The sequence below is a fragment of the Solanum stenotomum genome, chromosome 2 (assembly GCF_019186545.1).
Source record: "Solanum stenotomum isolate F172 chromosome 2, ASM1918654v1, whole genome shotgun sequence".
Taxonomy (NCBI): domain Eukaryota; kingdom Viridiplantae; phylum Streptophyta; class Magnoliopsida; order Solanales; family Solanaceae; genus Solanum; species Solanum stenotomum.
In genome coordinates, this window is record NC_064283.1 from 70,982,105 (window position 1) to 71,001,053 (window position 18,949).

General features: G+C 32.8%; 1 protein-coding gene across 1 annotated transcript; it reads right to left on the reverse strand.

Moving 5' to 3' along the window:
• Nucleotides 1–525: 525 nt before the first annotated feature.
• LOC125857230 (MLP-like protein 43) lies at nucleotides 526–2,529 on the reverse strand. Its single transcript, XM_049536925.1, has 2 exons — nucleotides 2,272–2,529; nucleotides 526–1,066 (listed from the first exon to the last, which is right to left on the reverse strand). The coding sequence occupies exons 1-2, from the start codon at nucleotides 2,456–2,458 to the stop codon at nucleotides 810–812; spliced, it is 444 nt and encodes a 147-aa protein (XP_049392882.1). The 5' UTR covers nucleotides 2,459–2,529; the 3' UTR covers nucleotides 526–809.
• Between the last annotated feature and the right edge of the window lie 16,420 nt (nucleotides 2,530–18,949).

Below are 18,949 nucleotides of genomic sequence, written 5' to 3' on the forward strand. Positions count from 1 at the left end.
TTAAAGGTATAATGTCCTTAAAAAAATCCACATTCATTATATTTGTAAGATATTTTGGTAAATAAATACTTGTTTTTAGAAAATTATGCGATGCTTATTATTTTTAATACACGAAATTAAATACAGTAAGAAGTATAATCTCAGTATAGCTAATGTAAGCATTGCTAATATCAGCATAGCTAGTATACTATATTCAATATTATTCTTATACATTTCATTAAACGTGTGTTTGACCTAACTACATTCGAGAATGACTTTAAAATCCGAATTTGATGAGTTTAATATTTATATTTTATTTATTATTAAATCTGTTATATTTTTATAATTAAAAGTTAAAATTTTATAAATTCAATAATTTTTATACAAATATTCATATTTTTCATCGTAAATATTAAATTTAATTGAACCCGGAACTTATATTAGCCGCCGCTGAATATAGTCATATATCTTTAATGCATGTCACATCAAAAACTTATGTTTTCAAAGAATACAAATTTGAGAAACAACTCCAACGGTTCTTAACTAATTACGATTTTTTTTATTTATTATTACAAACTGGAATGAGTACAACACACATTAATACATTCATATAGGTAAATTTAAAACTTGAAACAGTCCACAATATCTTGACCTAATTAAAAATTAGAAATACTTCCATACAATACAATATTATTTATTTTACATGCTTAAGACGAGCCAACATTTTTAAGATTCATCCATCACACAAAGAAAGTTAACAGATATCACGATCGGAATTGATGCATCGAGGTAGAGATTTTCGAACTTCGATGACCCTTTAAAATGATCCTTTAAATTTTGTGGAGGTGACCTTCTAAATCTCTAGTAATATCGATCATAAGACTCAGCAGAGTGATGGGTTCTGGTGTGTCTTCAGTTTTCTTTTCATACACAAATGTCCATGTGGCCCAATTGCCTTCAAAGGATGCACTTATAGTGAAGGAATTGTACAATTCCAACGTATCTCCCTCTAACACTTTCCAAGTAATTGATTTCTTCTCATCATCAACGGCTTCAATCAGTTGCTTAGTAACCTTAACTTTTCCATCTGTAATCATTTTAAAAAAAGTTACGAAAAAAGAAAGATGTTAATCCTATCTCAATTATCTAATTCATCCTAAAATATATTTCTTTCATCTCAATTAATGTGATACTGTTTGGCTGAATTAGAAACTTATGGAAAAAAGATAGAAGAAAGATTTTAAAACTTGTGATGTAAAATAACATTAAGCTACTAAAGTTTATCATCAATAACCATAAATTATATAACCAATAGCATGTTTGGTCAATTTCTTAAAATTTGCTTATTGTGAACACTGTTTTTTTTTTTGTCAACAATATTTCAATGATAAATTACATGACTAAGAGCATGTTTGGCCCTGCAAATTTTCAAAAATTGCTTATTTTGAAAAGTGTTGTTTGTCAAAATTATTTTAAAAATATACTTTTAAAGAAAGTAACGGTCTGTGTATGGTTAATAAATTTTAAAAATATTTTTGTCAATATTGGAGCAGTATTTTGTGCTTGACCAATATTTCAGAAATATTTTTGTAGAAAAGCTAATATTTCTAGTTTTCGAAAAATAACTTCTGATATTACTCAAAATTAGTTTTTCCTTAAAAGTTTGGTCAAACACCTCAGCAACAACATACTTAGTGTAAAATCACAAATAAGATATGGAGAGGGTGGTATATACACAAACCCTATCTATCTTGTGAAGATATAGAGGTTGTTTATGATAAATCACTCTTAGCTCAAGTAAAATATTTCAAAGCTTGAAAAAAAAATACAACAATAAAGAAGTCATGTAAAAATTATTGGGAAAAAGAACAATAACAACAACAAAAATCATGGTAACTTAAGCAAAGAAAACCATATGTAATAATAAAAATTGAAGAATAAAATAATTTTACTAATATGAAAAGAAGGGGCATGTAAAATGTTCCAAACTATAATCATGCCCTTCCCACAGGAAAATGAACAACACTTTAAGTCACATATTAATTTTCTACCCTAATTCTCAATTTTTTAAAATAAGTAATTTTTGAGAAAAATAAGAAGCATTTTTTATTTTCTAAAAGCTTGGCCAAACAGATTATAAAACTTGGCAACGGGGTATAATGTAGACATTATATCGTAATACAAGTAATTAGTGACGACCTCTACGGTGTTCCATGACTATTCTTCAACTGAAAAAAGTTATTAAAAAAAACCCTTAAATAATCCACAAAATTTTTGTGTTATGAGTCTTACCATGGGTATATTTCCAGCCAATTACTGAACCAGCTTTTAGATCTTCACCTTCATGAATATCAAAATGATGGACTTTATCTGAACTTATGTTGGATACATGATGAGAACTAGTTTGATAAAGGTCATGAAACAAGTGCCCTCCACACTTAACCTCCATTGAAGCAACCAACTTGCCATTCAAACCCATATTTTTTCTTTCGTATAGCAATGGATTTTAAGAAAGAATGTTTGGTGATGAGAAAATATTGAGAATTTGTAGCTTTATATAGACATTAATAGCTCTAGGGTGCTACTAAATAAACATGGACCACTATACATACCATGTTTTTGGTATGAATTAGAGCTGTCAATATGGGCTAGCCCACCCCATTCGGGCTAACCCATACAGGCTTTGACATTTTACGGGTCAGGCCAGGCTAGCCCATTTTTGGTGTGGGCCAGAAAACGGTCGGCCCAACCCACAAGTACGTGGGCTACAGGCTTGCCGGGCCAGCACCCTTTTTTAAAAGTTATATATTTTTTTATAATTATTAAATTAAATTATAAATTATAATTTAAAAATATTATCATAAATATCGACAAAACAATATTACATGGTGTTAATGTTACTACTTGTTAATCAAATCCACAAATAAAATTATCTTTATAATATTTATTAAGTTTTTTTCAAGTAAAAGTATAAATATCTAAATAGAAATATTAACCTAACTGTTTTACAATGATCACAATAAAACATAAAAAATATGACAATATTCCAATCATAAAAATGTAAAAAATAAACTCCTTAAAAAATCATGAAACTTATGGCGTATCTAACACTTCATGAAACCTACGGCGTATCTAACAACTTCATGATCATCTTCATCAAGCATATCTGAATCAACTTGTGGGAAGGTTGTCTTAACATCTTCATTTTCATATGCAATTTATATGAGGTTTCAATTAGTTAAATATTAAAAAATAATTAAATTGAGAATTATAATATTTAAATGTACACAAAAATATATTATCAGTTTGAGAAAAACCATGTAACCAGTTTCGAGTAGCAACAAGTGTTTGGACATTTTTATGGTGGATGCAACTACTATACTTAGTGATTTCCTAAAAAACTTTAAATAGATTTTGAGTTTGGATCTCTTTAATTTTAAATTTTAATATTATATTATATTTTTTAATTAATTTGTATTAGCCCACGGGCTGGCCCTACCTATATTTCTCAAGCCCCACAAATCAGCAGGCTTATTCAGACCGGGCTAAAAAGCCCTTTTTTTAAATGGGCTCCAAAATTTTTAGCCCAACCCTATTAAATCCCGGGTTAGGCCAGGCCGGCCCAACAGGCCTAGCCCATATTGACGACTCTAGTATGAATGAAGGATTACTTAGGTTAGGTCATTTCGAGTATAATTAGGATATTTCCTTTGTTCCTATTTACAAGTCGTTCTTACTAAACATAGATGTCCTCTAATACTTTCACTGTTTCTTTTATTTGTCATCCTTACCATAAATAGTTGGTCCATAATACTTGTCAGTTCATAAAATCAATGCATAAATTACAATATTCTTCCTATTATACCCTTAATAGTTTATTAGTCTTGAAATAAATAATTGATCAACCTAGAAAAATTAATAAGTAATAACTGTTCATTGTAATTACTTCTTACATTGATTAATTACTCTCATCTCTATAAAATCTGATTTTGAAAAAGAATTCTTAACAAACAAATTAAAAATAAAGATGGAGAAAAAAAAGCAAAAATAATCTTGAAAGTTGAAGCTTCAACAAATTTTATCAAGGAAGATGACACTTCAAAAGGTTTAAAGGATGTAAAAATAGAAGACTCAACCAAAATATGTGAAGGTCAATTTGAGAAAAATCAAGATCCGAATAAAGGAGTTCTCGTCTAATTTCAATATAAATAACATCAGATTCAACAAGAATATTTATATTTATTTGAAATATTGGAATTTGAATATTTTATGATGTTGTCATGTTTGCTTTAAGAATTTATAAAAAATTATTTTTACACTATGAGAAACTGTAACGACCCGAACCGTAGTTATTTAGGAAAAGAAAAACGTCAGGAGAACTGGGCCCTTCATCCCGCCAGAGCGGGATCGATGCCGCTAGGGCGGCGACGCCCAAGCGAGACAAAGAGAGCTAGAACGGGATGGTCGGGACAAAACTTAAATAATGTGAATTCTTATTTTCTCATTTTTCCCAAAACACCAAAAAAAGGTGAGGATCACCCCAGAAACCCTCAAAAGGCTTCCCTAGGCTTGGGGGGAAGGAGAAAAAGTAGCGCAAGGTTGACGATAGCTTACGAATTTTTGGCCAAATCCACCATCTCGAGGTTCGAAAACCAGGATAAGAGTCATAATCCCGTGCAGCTGCTTGGCGCCCAGGTAGGCTAAGTTTATTTAATTGAGTAGACTTAAATCCGTGTTCACTATGTAGTATATTGTTAATTGACGGTAGAATTCATGCATAGGCCTACGGGTACGAAAAAAAGGATCATTATATATATATATATATATATACACACACACTATCAGTTGTTCAGTAAGATGAACATCGTAGAAGGGAACTTTGTCTTGTGGAATAGGTCTAGAGGATGTTTCGACTTCTAGTTTGGTGTTGTGCAGACTTGTTATTGGTCCCATGTTATGTGTACCTGAATGAGAATAAAGAAGCGTGAATCGAACTCAAGGGAACAACTAATTATGAATAATTACATGCCATGAACCTGTCACTTGATTGTATGATTTGAGTATTGTTCATTATGGATGTGATTGTGCTGACTGGATCGGGTGTCACGTTCCGACACATATATTGGATCTGATGTCAAGTTTCGACACATATATTGGATCGGGTGTCATGTTCCGAAATATATATTGGATCGAGTGTGGGTTCCATGAGAGAACAATTGGTGACTACTACGTTCATATCTACATGTCATGGATGTTGGGAATTAGTATGGTGCTCCTGAATGATAATTGAATTATACATTTTGTATATGTGCGTTTTGCCATGTCGTGTTTACTTGTTATATATCTCGTTACTGAATGAACTGTGATTGGTCAGGCCCAATCGGGATGTGGTATGGTAAGTGGGGATTGAGGTTCCAAGTGTTACTATGTATTAATGTAGAGAGGATGTATGTGTTCTTAAAAGTGGAAAAGTGAAGAGGTGTTTGTGTCGTAAATGTTAGGTAGCTAGGTCTTACCTTGGAAGGAGATTCGTATTGAAACGGTTAGCGAGCCTTGATAGCACGTACTATAGGGTCAAGGGTTGAGTGGTGCTGTGAAGCAATTAAGGGTATGTTGTGAGAGGTTAATCGAATTGGTAGTGGTTGTATTTAGGGTCTCCTCTATGAGATAAAATGGCTAAGTCATGATCAAGAGCGGAGCGAGTAAGGGGTTAAAGCCAAGTATACTAGTGCAATTTAAGGTGTTCGGGAATGGTAAAGGCAGGAGGATAAAGATTGAAGGGTGTACAGTTTTATTGTATGTTTCCTGCTAGTCGATTTCCTTATATTATGTGGTGGGTATCAGGTTGACCGACGATTCCTACCAGTGCGTGTTGTTTGTACCGATACTATTCTTGCTATGTCTTTTTGGCATAGTCTGGTTGCACGGTCAGTGATGTTTTATAGGTTAAGACGAAGACAATCTCCAACAGCTCTTATTTTCCTTCCACGTGGTGGGAGTTGCATCATTTGTTATTATGTTACATGTCTTGTAAATCTTAGAAGCTCTTGTACCTATTTAGACTAGATTACTGGGGTGTTAATTACTATACAAGTCTTAACTTGAATCGTGAAAAACTCTTCATTTTGTAAAAATCTCATGAAGGTTATTTTGTCTCCAGTTTTGTTAATCTTCCACATGTCTTTAACTATTTGGGAATCGACGGTTCTCCTACTTAGGTGTTAGAGTATGTGCTCACACGCCCCGATGAATTGGGTCATGACAAATTGGTATCAGAGCATAGGTTACCGGTCTCCCAATACAAGAGCAAATGTGGAATAGACTCCTGCGGATTGGTCTTTTGATGTCCACACCTAATCTTAAGAAAGCTATGAATCATTCTAGGAATTCGTTACATTTCTTCTCTCCTTTCGAGCGAGTTATCGCTTGTGGTATGAGTTGAGTCCAATTGATATCTCTCGATTCCAATTTGTATCTCAACAAAGTGAACTGGACGCTATAGTCACGACTGAAGGGACACAAGCAAGGTAAATTGGAACTGAGAAGGTCCCAATTGGTATCTGGCCTTAGCGGCGGTATAAATGCATGGATGGTCAGTAATGGTCATTTATGGAATGAACAAATCAATGATTTGGACTTGTCTGTGAGTTATAGCTTGAAATTGTGAATGTGTGCATATATTGTCTGAAATGACTGTTGGTGTGTAATGTATATTTATTGGGATACTATGATGTGATTTTGTGCACAATATTGTCTGTCTAGATTTGGATGTGTGCAGCATACTTACCTAGATGTTGAAATTATGATAGCTATGATATGCTTATGTGAAGAAGTGTAACTTTAGTTGTGCATGAACTTATCATTGATAAACAGGGTAAGGGAAAAGAACAATTTGTGACTATAAGGAAACCCCGGTTTCAGGATTCGTCGAGAATTGTGTAAAAAAGGGTCATTATTGCATAATAAAGGAATTTGTTGTTATGAAAGGTTACTTTGAGGTGTGTTGCAACTGATTATAAACCACATGATTAATAGGCATAATCTGGGGAGGTGTGTGTCTATTGGGTCGAGATTTTGGGAAGGGGTTCGGGGGTGTCTATCGCTGAGTTGACTCGGGAGGAGCAAAGACTATCTTAGCTAAGAGAGGTTATCTTAGATACTTGTTATAACCTTGGGAGTCAATGAAAACTTTAAAAAATAGGAAAGACCCCAGGACATTATGTCCTAGAAACTGTTTTTATTGGAGCCGCTGGTGCAGGATTATTCTCGCCAGGGCAAGCCTGCCAGAGCGAAAATTCCCCCACCAGAGCGGGACAGGGCGAGACAAAATCTCATCCCTACCTTCCTTGTTTTTCCCTAGTTCGCCTATAGACCCCGAACCGTGCATGGACTAAGTTCTGCAATCCGGTCAGTGCTCAGCAATAAGAACAGTAAGTTATACCACCTATCATTTAAATATTGGATATGAAAATAGAAAAAACCAACATCCATGTGCTTACAAAAATGTAAGGAAATCAAAAGAGAAAATGAAATATTGTTCATTACATGCCCAAGAGGGGCAAAACCAAATTAAGATTCCTGGGAATGGGAAGTGTCGCTACCGGACTCTAGGTCCTCCGGGCCTATCACACCAAACCATGCCTCGTTCAACCAAGGAAACTCTCGATAGTCTCTCGGCTCGAGTCGGGGAAGCTCCCTCTGGAGGGCAACAAAACAGAAGATGACCATAATGGTCTTCCATATTTAGGTCATCAGACGATCTCGCTCTATACTCTTCCACCTCTCACGTCGCAACTGGTAGCGAAGCATCTCAACCTCGAGGGCAGTGGGGGTGGAACTGGAGTCGAGGCACTAGCATAAGAGCGTCTCAATCTTTTTCGGACGGTTGCCATGTCCTCCTCCACACGAGCGCCTGATAGTTGGGGATGGAACTGGGTAGAGAGAGTGTCGTCACCCTCATCATCGTCCCCTTTTTCGTCATCCGCCTCAGCAACTGCTTAACTGCTATTGGCCCATTCCGTCTTCCTCATCTTACTCTCGGAGGTGGAAGCCTGCCTAATCAAAAGAGGGTGACAAAGGGGATCCATAGAAAGTACCTCATCGGTGTCCAAGAGTGGCACCCCTGCCCGCTTGCACATTGTCGTTACTAGTCCAGGAAAGAAGAATGCCTTTTTATTACCCCTGTAGAACACCATCCACTCATAAATGGCCTGAGCACCCACATTTAGTTCGATCCCTGCATAGCACAAGTCACCAGGCCACTAGAGCTCGGGGAAAAGTCATGTCGGTGCGATTGCCTGACGGGCGGATCCTCCGGGAAACCTAGTGTAGATACCTCTTGGCATCCGGTGACACCAGTGAGTACTGGAGATGCCCTCAGTAGTATCCAAGTAAACCCGGTCCCGATGCGTAGCCTCAACTATTGTATCCTTCAACCAACCCAAATCCATCTCCCGCAACTTGGCCTCGTACTCTGCATTAGGGGTTTTTGGCACCTTGAGTACCTCATTGATGAACTGAGTGCTCAAGGGGATGTCAACTCCTCGGATGCAGATGGTAGGGTGAGGATCATCCCATCGAACATTAGGGAGAATGACATAAAACTCCCTTACCTAGTCAAAGCGCGCAGTAGGGAAAGCCTCTGTTAGTGGACCCCAGACAAACTCCATTAGCCGGGCATGAAAGGCGGGGGCTTTCTCCGCTAAGCCCAACAAGTGAAAACTTCTCTCGCACAAGAACTTAGTGTTCCGGTGATCGTGGTGCCTCTCTCAACTTGAAGCATCAGGAAACAAGACGAAAGACAAGTTTTCTTTGTTAATTCCAGCCATAGTAGACAAGCTCGCATAATTATGAAAACGTACATGTAAGGACTCCATGGAATTAGTGAATATCAGACTAAGGAAAAGAAAAATAATAATATTGAAGTGGCAATGAGGCCATTGTTCTACGAAATCCCACCACAACGGGATAGAGGCCGCTAAAGCGACCTTCATTTAGGGTGAACTTCAGGGCGCGACAATGGCGTCCCTTCGCCCCGAACTTTATTTTAAGTAGATATTTTCTTAGATCAGTGTATAGAGAGTACCTTAGAACCTAATTATGCAAGAATTCTAGCAAATACACCCCCAAATGATGCCCAAATTTGAGTTTTACTCCAAGAAACTGTTCAACTTCCCCCACCCATCTCGGCAACGTTTTGACCGTATTTTCCTGAAATCCTTACGCTCAGAATGTTGTGGAGACGTTGTGAATGTAAAGGAAATGTCCATGGCATATTTTTCTAGCAAATCAAGCAACCTATTTTCACATTTTCGAAAACTACCCTAAGGCCTTTCTAAGCAATCGTTTAGGGTCATGCAATGGTAGTTAAGTAACTAATGATGTAATTAGGGCGGTGAACAAGAATATTACCTTGAGATTGACGATCGGAGCAAAGCGATTAAGAGAGTTTTGGGGAATTTTGAATAAGAGTAGAAGGAAATGGGGAAACCATTTCCCTTTCCCCTACTAAACTGACCCCGATCGCCCGTCAAAGTGGGAGGACCCTCGCCACAGCGACCCCGCTTCAGCGATAATCCTGCCGCTCGGGCGGGATCAGGCCAGGTAAGTTGGGCGCATCTCATTTCCTTGTGTGTTGCCTCATTTCCCTAGCCGATCCTTTGAGTAAAGACCCTTTCGTGCTAAAAGCCTTAAAACTACTATCCTTCGTAGTTTCATAACGGGCTGATTCATTAGTTTAGAAGTACCCCAAAAAGGGTTCGTGCTTATCCATTCGCTAGTGTTTCAGGGACGAATGAGGGGTAAATTGGTATATATTGTAACGACCCAAACTGTAGTTATTTAGGAAAGAAAAAACGTCAGGAGAAGTGAGCCCTTCATCCCGCTAAAGCAGAGCAGATGCCGCTTGGGAGACGGCGCCCCAGCGAGACAGGGAGCGCTAAAGCGGGATGGTCTGGGTTGAACTTAAATAACGCAAATTCTTATTTTCTTCTTTTTCCCAAAATACCAAAAAGAGGCGAGGATCACCCCAGAAGCCCTCAAAAGGCTGCTCTAGGCTTGCGGAGGAAGGAGAAAGAGATTTCTAGTGCAAGGTTGACGATAACTTACAGATTTTTGGTCAAATCCACCATCTCGAGGTCCGAAAACCAAGATTGGAGCCATATCCCGTGCAGCTGCTTGGTGCCCAAGTAGGCTAGGTTTATTTAACAAAGTAGCCTTAAATTCGTGTTCACTGTTTAGTATATTGTTAATTTACTGTAGAATTCATGCGTAGGCCTACGGGTACGAAAATTGAATAATTATATATATATATATATATATATTTATACACTATCAATTGTTGAGTAAAATAGACACCGTAGAAAGAAACCTTGTCATGTGGGATAGGTCTAGAGGATGTTTCAACTTCTAGTTTGGTGTTGTGCAGGCTTATTATTGGTCTCATGTTATGTGTCCTTGAATGAGAATAGAGAAACGTGAACCGAACTCAAGGGAATGACTAATTATGAATAATTACATGCCATGAACATGTCACTTGATTGTATGATTTGACTATTGTCATTATGGAAGTGATTGTGATTGTGCTGATTTGATCGAGTGTCACGTTCTGTCACATTTATTGGATCGGGTGTCATGTTTCGACACATATATTGGATTTGGTGTCACGTTTCGATACATATATTGGATCGGGTGTCACGTTTCAACACACTAACAATTTGGGTGTGGTTCATGAGAGAACCATTGGTGACTACTATGTTCATATCTACCTGTCATGGATGTTGGGAATTAGTATGGTGCTCTTGAATGATAATTGAATTATGCATTATGTATATGTGTGTTTTACCATGTCGTGTTTACTAGTTATATATCTCGTTACTGAATGAATTGTGAATGGTCAGGCCCAATGGGAATATGGTATGGTAAGTGGGGACTGAGGTTCCAAGTGTTACTATGTATTACTTTAGAGAAGATATCTGTGTTTTTAAAAGTGGAGAAGTGAGGAGGTGTTTGTGTTATAAATGTTAGGTAGCTAGGTCTTACCTGGGAAGGGGGTTCGTATTGAAACGGTTAGTGAGCCTTGATAACATGTACTATGGGGTCAATGGTTAAGTGGCGATCTAGAACAAATAAATGTATATCGTGAGGGGTTGGCCGAATTGGAAGTGGTTGTATTTGGGGTCTCATCTATGAGATAGAATGGCTAAGTCATGATCAAGAACGGAGCGAGTAAGGGGTTAGAGTCAAGTATACTAGTGCGATTTAAGGTGTTCGGGAATGGTAATGGCATGAGGATAAGGGTTGAAAGGTGTATGGTTTTATTGCATGTTTCCTGCTAGTCGATTTCCTTATATTATGTGGTGGGTATCAGGTTGACCTATGATACCTACCAGTACGTGTGGTTTGTACTGATACTACTCTTGCTATGTCTTTTTGGCATAGTCTGGTTGCAGGGTCAGTGATGTTTCATTAGTGAAGACGAAGATAATCTCCAGCAGTTCCTATTTTTACTTCCATGTGGTGGAAGCTGTGTCATTTTTTATTATGTTACGTGCCTTGTAAATCTTAGAAGCTCTTGTACCTATTTAGACTAGATCCCTGAGGTGTTAATTACTTTACAAGTCTTAACTTGAATCGTGGAAGACTCTTTATTTTGTAAAAATCTCATGAAGGTTGTTTTGTCTCCAGTTTTCTTAATCTTCTGCATGTCTTTAACTGTTTTGGAATCTAGGGTTCTCCTACTTAGGTCTTAGAGTAGGTTCCCGCACGACCCAGTGAGTTGGATCGTGACAGAACAGTGGTCATGGTTAAAAAGAATACAAAATGAGAACTAACGATGATTTAGGGTTAATTTCGTGACTTATATTGCTTAGATGTACATCAGAGCTCAGCGATTCAAAATATTAAATCTATCGATTGATTGAGTATATCTTATTTATGTTCACTATGAAAAATCTAAAGAAAACCCTATTAATCCATATGCAATTAATCTTTACTTGCTATTAACATATTTTGTCATGCATGTGTTTCAGCATGTTTCTTCCTCATTTATGTGGGAGATACTTAAAAATTTTGAGGTGTAAATGAGAAATAAGAAAAAAAAAAAACCTTTTCATATGCACTGAAAAGAGTATCATTTGAGTTGCACGTCTCTATTTTTTTCTGGTTTCCTACTCGGTGTTTGGAGTCCACATTGGAGCTCCGATTAAATTCGGATCGCACTCTGTAGGCCCATTTGGGGGTGGCGCTCCCAAGAGGATTTTCTCCATACCCAAGACTCAAACTCGAGACCTCTGGTTAAGGGTGAAACACTCCCACCAGTGCACCACAACCCACTCTCGATCACTCTTTCATTGTTTATAAAGTAAGGGTCAATGTGATTTGCTACTTTTTGTTGAGTTTATTGAAACACTATTTGCACCAAAAATACTATTTCGTTCTATCTAGAGATATATTAATTTATAACCTTGAATAATTACGAGGAGATTAAATATTTTAAGAAATTCACTTTTTTAATTGAGCTCAAAATTTAATTAATTCAATATTTCTTCTGTTTTCAGTATATAATTCTAAACATATGATTAACACTTTCTCTATCTCAGCTTCTGTGATGGTGTTTAACTGAGCATAAAGTTTAAAATGAAAGAAAGACTTATGCCTATATCATCTCATTAAAAATAACATTGGAGTTTAAAGTGAAACGATTTATCTCCGTTCTATTTTACTTGATCCACGTAGACATATGACACTCCTCTTAGAAAACTATTCATCGAAATTTCTTTTTACTAAATTATCTCTATTAAGTATGCTTTGAAACTTTAAATTTGACTACTATTATTTTTTATAATTACTTAATGATAAGATAAGATTGAAAGAAAATAACTTTTTTGATGATTTGTCAGAATGGACAAGTAAAAGAAGACAAATCTATTTTTGATTTAAAAAAAAGGTTAAGAAAAATAGAAAATAAAAAATACATAATATAAAAACATATTAATTTTTAACTGATTATAAAATAAAAATATCACTTAAATTAAAACAGACACAAATAATAATTAATGAAATAGCCAAAATAATTCAAAAGTTAGGTGTAGACTTTGCCTTCATTTGATCACTTCAAAGGGGCTCATTGTACGTGGCCTATGAAGAAAACGAAGAACATTATAGTATGTAAAGTATACCCTACAATCTAAATCAATTAAAGTTTTGATAATAAATATTTTACATTTTTAAGAATATTTTTTTTTCTTTATTTAAAAATTAGTATTTGGTTATGAAAATTTTAAATTTAATTAGAAGTTATGTCTTAAATTTGAAAAATAACTTATTTGCAACTCGCTTTTCATTTAATCATATTTAAATATGAATATTATTTTAAATATTCTTTACAATAAAGTTTAAATAAAATACAATTTGATCTTCAATTTCCAACTATGCAAATTATAATAAAATAAAAAAATATTTAAAATCTAAATGAACACCTACTTAGTCATAGATAGTAAAAAATGGAGTTTGGACAACTCATTGGACATTCCTTCTCAGAATTTATGGTCACTCCTTAGACATTTGAAGTATAAAACAACTAAAGCAAACTAAAATGATTGGGGCCCTAACTTTTTTTGGGAGCCTCATTTTATATATATATATATATTTTTTTTATATATTTTTTTTATTATTATTATTTATTTTTATTTTTTATTTTTTTATTTTTTATTTATATATATATTTTTTGGTTTCCCATCCGGTGTCCGGTACCACATTGATGTCCGACTAAATCCGAATTCGCGCCTGGAAGTCCTTAATTGAGGGGTAAAACGCTCCCTAACAAAGGCGACTCCGTACCCAAGGGAGCTCAAACCCAAGACCTCTTGATTAAGGATGAAGGAGTACTTACCACTCCACCACAATCCTTGTTGGTCATTTTATATATATATATATATAATTTCACATATTGAATTTGAGGAGGGTACCTATATACATTTAAGGAAAATCCTATATATTATTAAATTTGAAGAAAAATTATTGGAGAAAGTACAATATTTTTACCTTTTAATACGAGAATTGAGGAATAAAACAATTTTAAGTAATTGCGGCATTCTTCTTCTTTTTTATATGTGCATCTGTTATTATTTAGGGTATATATTTGTTTTATTCATTTTCTCTTACACTATTCTTATTCTCTTATATTTATTAAATATTTTGAAATCTGCCAAATGGCCAAACTTTCTAAATTTCGCAAAATCTAATGTTATCTGTTTATAAAAGATCAACTTTTTTCTGGTGTCTTTTAAAGATTTTGAGCATTGCAACAAGTCGTCATTATATTGAAGTAACACAACATTAGTTTGATATTAATGTATCAACTTATTAAAATTTTGAACAATCTAAATTTATATTATATTTTTTTAATTAAAAATTGTATTATTAATATTCTTACTTTATAACGTATAAATATGACAATAATAGCTCTTCAAAATGAAATTGTTATAACAAATCATTATAAAAATTAATGTTCACATCTAAAAAAAACTAAAATTTCAATAATATTTTACATGATGATCATTTTTTTCAAAAATAAATTAAAATCTCTTTTTAAAATTTGGCTTTAGACTCTCGATTGTGTGGACAATTCATTGTACATTCCTTGGCAAAATACCCATTATTCCAATTGGACCACTCATAGGGACATAGATATTGTATGTCTATGTCTCAATTTATTTAACGATGTTTGATTGGATATGATATTTATAAATGAATTATAAATTATTGTGTTAGTAAATTTCCTTTCGGGGAAACTTAACTGATTTTTCTCTATTCAATTAATTATAAATAAAAGGTCAGGCACATGGCATGAATAATACGAAATGAATTATAAATTATTGTGTTAGTAAATTTCCTTGCGGGGAAACTTAACTGATTTTTCTCTATTCAATTAATTATAAATAAAAGGTCAGGCACATGGCATGAATAATACGGTAGACTGAAAGCTTAAATTTCAATTCAAAATAAAGAAATAAAATTGCGTAGAAATTAAAAAGTGTAAATATAATATATACATAAAAAAATATTTTTATCTAATTATCTAGTGTAACTTTTCTTCAAAACAATGTTGATCGACGTTCTCAGGTATAGGTGGCTTGAGTTGACACATGGCATGAATCAATTATCGGATCAAATAAAAATATTGGATCATGTTTTATTGGAGGAGATTTCTTCCCCACTCGTAAGATATGAATATGCATAGGTTATTCATTAATAAATTAGTGAGACCCATATATACACAATTTTCATGAGAAAATAATGTTAAAAGAAATACTATCTCCGTCCACTTTTAATTATTATATCTTCTTTTTTTTAGAGTTAAATGATAATAACTTTGATTAACATTTTGCGATATATTTTTTCATCATTTTGATATACAAAAAGTTTGAATTAATAGTACTTTTCGTATAGGTTTTGAATATTAAAATTTTTTGTTTAAAATTTCGAATTAATGTAATCTAATTTAACTTTGAAAATTAGTCAAATTCACTTCCGAAAAGCACAACATGACAATTAAAAGTGGACATAGGGAGTAATAGGAATATTATGGATCCGGCTTCCCTCCATTACACCTTCCCTCCATTTTGTCAAGTACACCTCTAGATGAAAGACATGTGTCTTATTTAAAGTTTAAAGGTCAAAATTATATTATTTAACAAATATCATAATCATAGTTAAGTCAACTAATTTTAGAAAACTACTTTCCAAAATTGGTAAGAATTACAGTATATTCCATACAAAATTTGATATTTATTAATATCATTAATTTCATCTTATATTTTTATACTTAAATATTAAATTGTTTGATAGTTAAGGTGAAAATCAACTAAGTAATTTTCTGTACAAGTAAACTTTATTCTTGAAATATTATATGTGAAACAAAAAACAAAAGTGAAGAATTATCAATGTTGAAAAAAAAACCATAAAATAAAAGAACACGAAACAAAACTAAAAAAAAAAAAGACAAAAGTTTTTTAAAATTAAACGATACTAAAATTATTCCAAGGAGAAAATGTGGCTATTGTACGTTTCAAGGAAAAACAAATATACGTTTTTTTTAAATATTCTTTTATCTTCTTCTTTTTGTGTGAAAATAAATAAAACATTGTTTTAAATGCAAATATTTTTGAAGATTATTATTTATCACAATTAATATAAACGTTTCATGTTCAACAATTTTAATATTTAAATATAAAAATTATAAGATGAAATTAATGATATTAATAAATATAAAATTGTGTATAAAATATATTGTACTTTTTACCAAATTTAGAGATTAATTTTTTAAAATTAATTGACTTAACTATGATTATGATATTTGTTAATATAATATAATCTTGACCTTTAAACTTTAAATAAGACACATGTCTCTTATCTAGAGGTGCACTTGACGAAATGGAGGGAAGGGGTAATGGAGGGGAGCCAAATCCGAATATTATATACGTAGATAATTTATATTCTCAGCTTATATTCTATCATTTTTCTTCTTCTTCTTTATTTTTTTTTTGAAAAAATAGAGTACACTATTCTTCCACACACATATCTTTCTTTATTTTCTTGAATTTTATACTCCTTACGTTTCAAAATCCTATCTCTAGCAGCGAAAGAGGGAGGAGAGAGGCAAGTGAAATTGGAAGAGAGAAAAAGAAGATAGATACTAGAAAGTAAAATGTAGTTATAAAGAATTATTTTTAAAAATATAAATGGATAATATATAGTAAATATATATTATATATCATATAAAATTTCCTTCAAATAATTCTGAAAGGCTATTTGAGCTAAAATGTGATATCTTCATTCACAATCCTCCCTCTCACACAATGGGCCAACATGGCTAAGTAGATACTCCATCTGTTTCATTTTAATTATCGTTTTAATTCAAAATAAAATTTTTAAAATGATTATCGCTTTAAAATTTTAATAATAAAAATTGAAGACTACTCATTTTCAACTAGACTTTTAACAATTAAAAAGGTATGCATAATATTTAAAAGAAAAAAATGAGTCTACCTTTATTAAATAGGAAAATAATCAATAAATTATACTTAATATTTATTATTTTATAAATTAGCATGAAAAAAGCTAAAACAATAAATAATGGGACATAGGAAGTACTAGGAAAAGAAATTAATTATATCTACTTTCTTCATGTCGTTATTAATAGGGGGGGTCCTCTTTGTGAGGTGACAAAATTGCCACCTTCAAGTAGTTAAGATCAATGTCCTTTTTAAAGCTTAAATAAAATAAAATAATATATTAAATATATATCATGAAGCTTATATTTAATTAAAAAATATCCACTTTCTTCATCTCGTTATTAATAGGGGGTCCTCTTTGTGAGGTGACAAAATTGCCACCTACAAGTAATTAAGATCAATGTCCTTTTTAAAGCTTATATAAAGGAAAATAATATAATATATATATATATATATATATATATCATGAAGCTTATATATAAATAAATATATAAACCATCAACATTAAATTGGTTCATCTTTAACGTTGCATTCTCCTCTTTTTATAGCTTACCCTAAATAAATATGAAAAGAAGTTTGATAGTATTGGAAGTAGTTATTATGTTGTGTTCACTTATCGAATGTTAATTAGTTCATTAGTTTATTAAATTCAAGATATATTAATTTAAATAAATATTATGGATTAATATAATAGATTATTTATTTATGCCTAATACATATGAATTTAATTAAGTATAAAGTAAAGAAATCTCAATAATTTGGGTACTAATTACATTCTATCCTGAAAGTTTTTCAAATTACCATAATTTCCGATTTTCAGAACTCGCAGATACATTGCTCCTTCACATGGTACATAACAAATGATATGTAAGTTATGTATTAGATACTTAAATCTGATTGGTCAAACGGAAGCATGTTCTCATCATAACTCCACCATCCTACAACTATAAATAGGGGTCCTGATAATTTAGAAAAAAAAACACCAGAATTCTAACAAGAAGCTATAGAAAGCTCGTGGATCCAGAGTCACAAATTTCTCTACAAGTTTAAGAATTTAAGCATTCAAGATCAAGACTACCAAATTCATGTATAGGCTCAAAAACCCTTGAATTCAAATACAAATCAAGATTAAGTACATCAATAAGAGGGGGTGTATTAGGGGTGTACTGGCCGGGTTGGTTCGGATTTTTCAAATATCAAACCAAACCATTTGTGTCGGATTTTTAAATTTATAAACCAAACCAAATCAATAAAACTTGAGATTTTCAACCTCGGGTTTTTTCGGGCTTTTCGGGTTGTTTCGGATTTTTCTGGTAAAGTATTCATACAAACATATAATTTATTTGTACTTCAAATATTTCTTTAGTCCTACCAAAATACAACTATCTAAGGTGTTTCTTAAAAAAATAACACAAAATATGATATGATTAATGACACTAAAATATCCAACAAAAATAATAATAATGAAATCGCATAAAACAAATATAGCAAATTAACAAGTCATAAGTAAAATGATCATAATTTAAAAGTACTAAATCATGCTAAAATAAGTTCAACAAGTATTAGTTACATGACTAAATATTAAAGGAAATTAAAATTAGATTATGTATTTTAATTGTCTAAACCAATGTAAAACTAAAGAACAAATATTCAATATTATTGTCATTCTTAGTATTGAATTGATTTTATTTTTGCATTAGTATTAATTTGATTTTGATTTAAGCTTTATTATAATTACCAACATCTGTGGACATCTTTATTGGACCATTCAGAATTCTAAGTTTCAAATTTGAAATAATATATTAAAAAGATAAAAACTATGAAAAGTATAAGAAATATTTAAAAATTATATCAAAGTAAATATTTTTATGTATAAAATTAAATTTTAAAATTATATATATAATGTCGGACTGGTTTGGTCTCGGGTTGTTTTTTTTTAGTTAAAACCAAGCCAA

Coding starts and splice junctions, on each gene's coding strand:
- LOC125857230 (XM_049536925.1), bottom strand. CDS start 2,458: ATGGGTTTGAATGGCAAGTTGGTTGCTTCAATGGAGGTTAAGTGTGGA. Junction 1,067..2,271: donor TGGCTGGAAATATACCCATG/GTAAGACTCATA, acceptor AAATGATTACAG/ATGGAAAAGTTAAGGTTACT.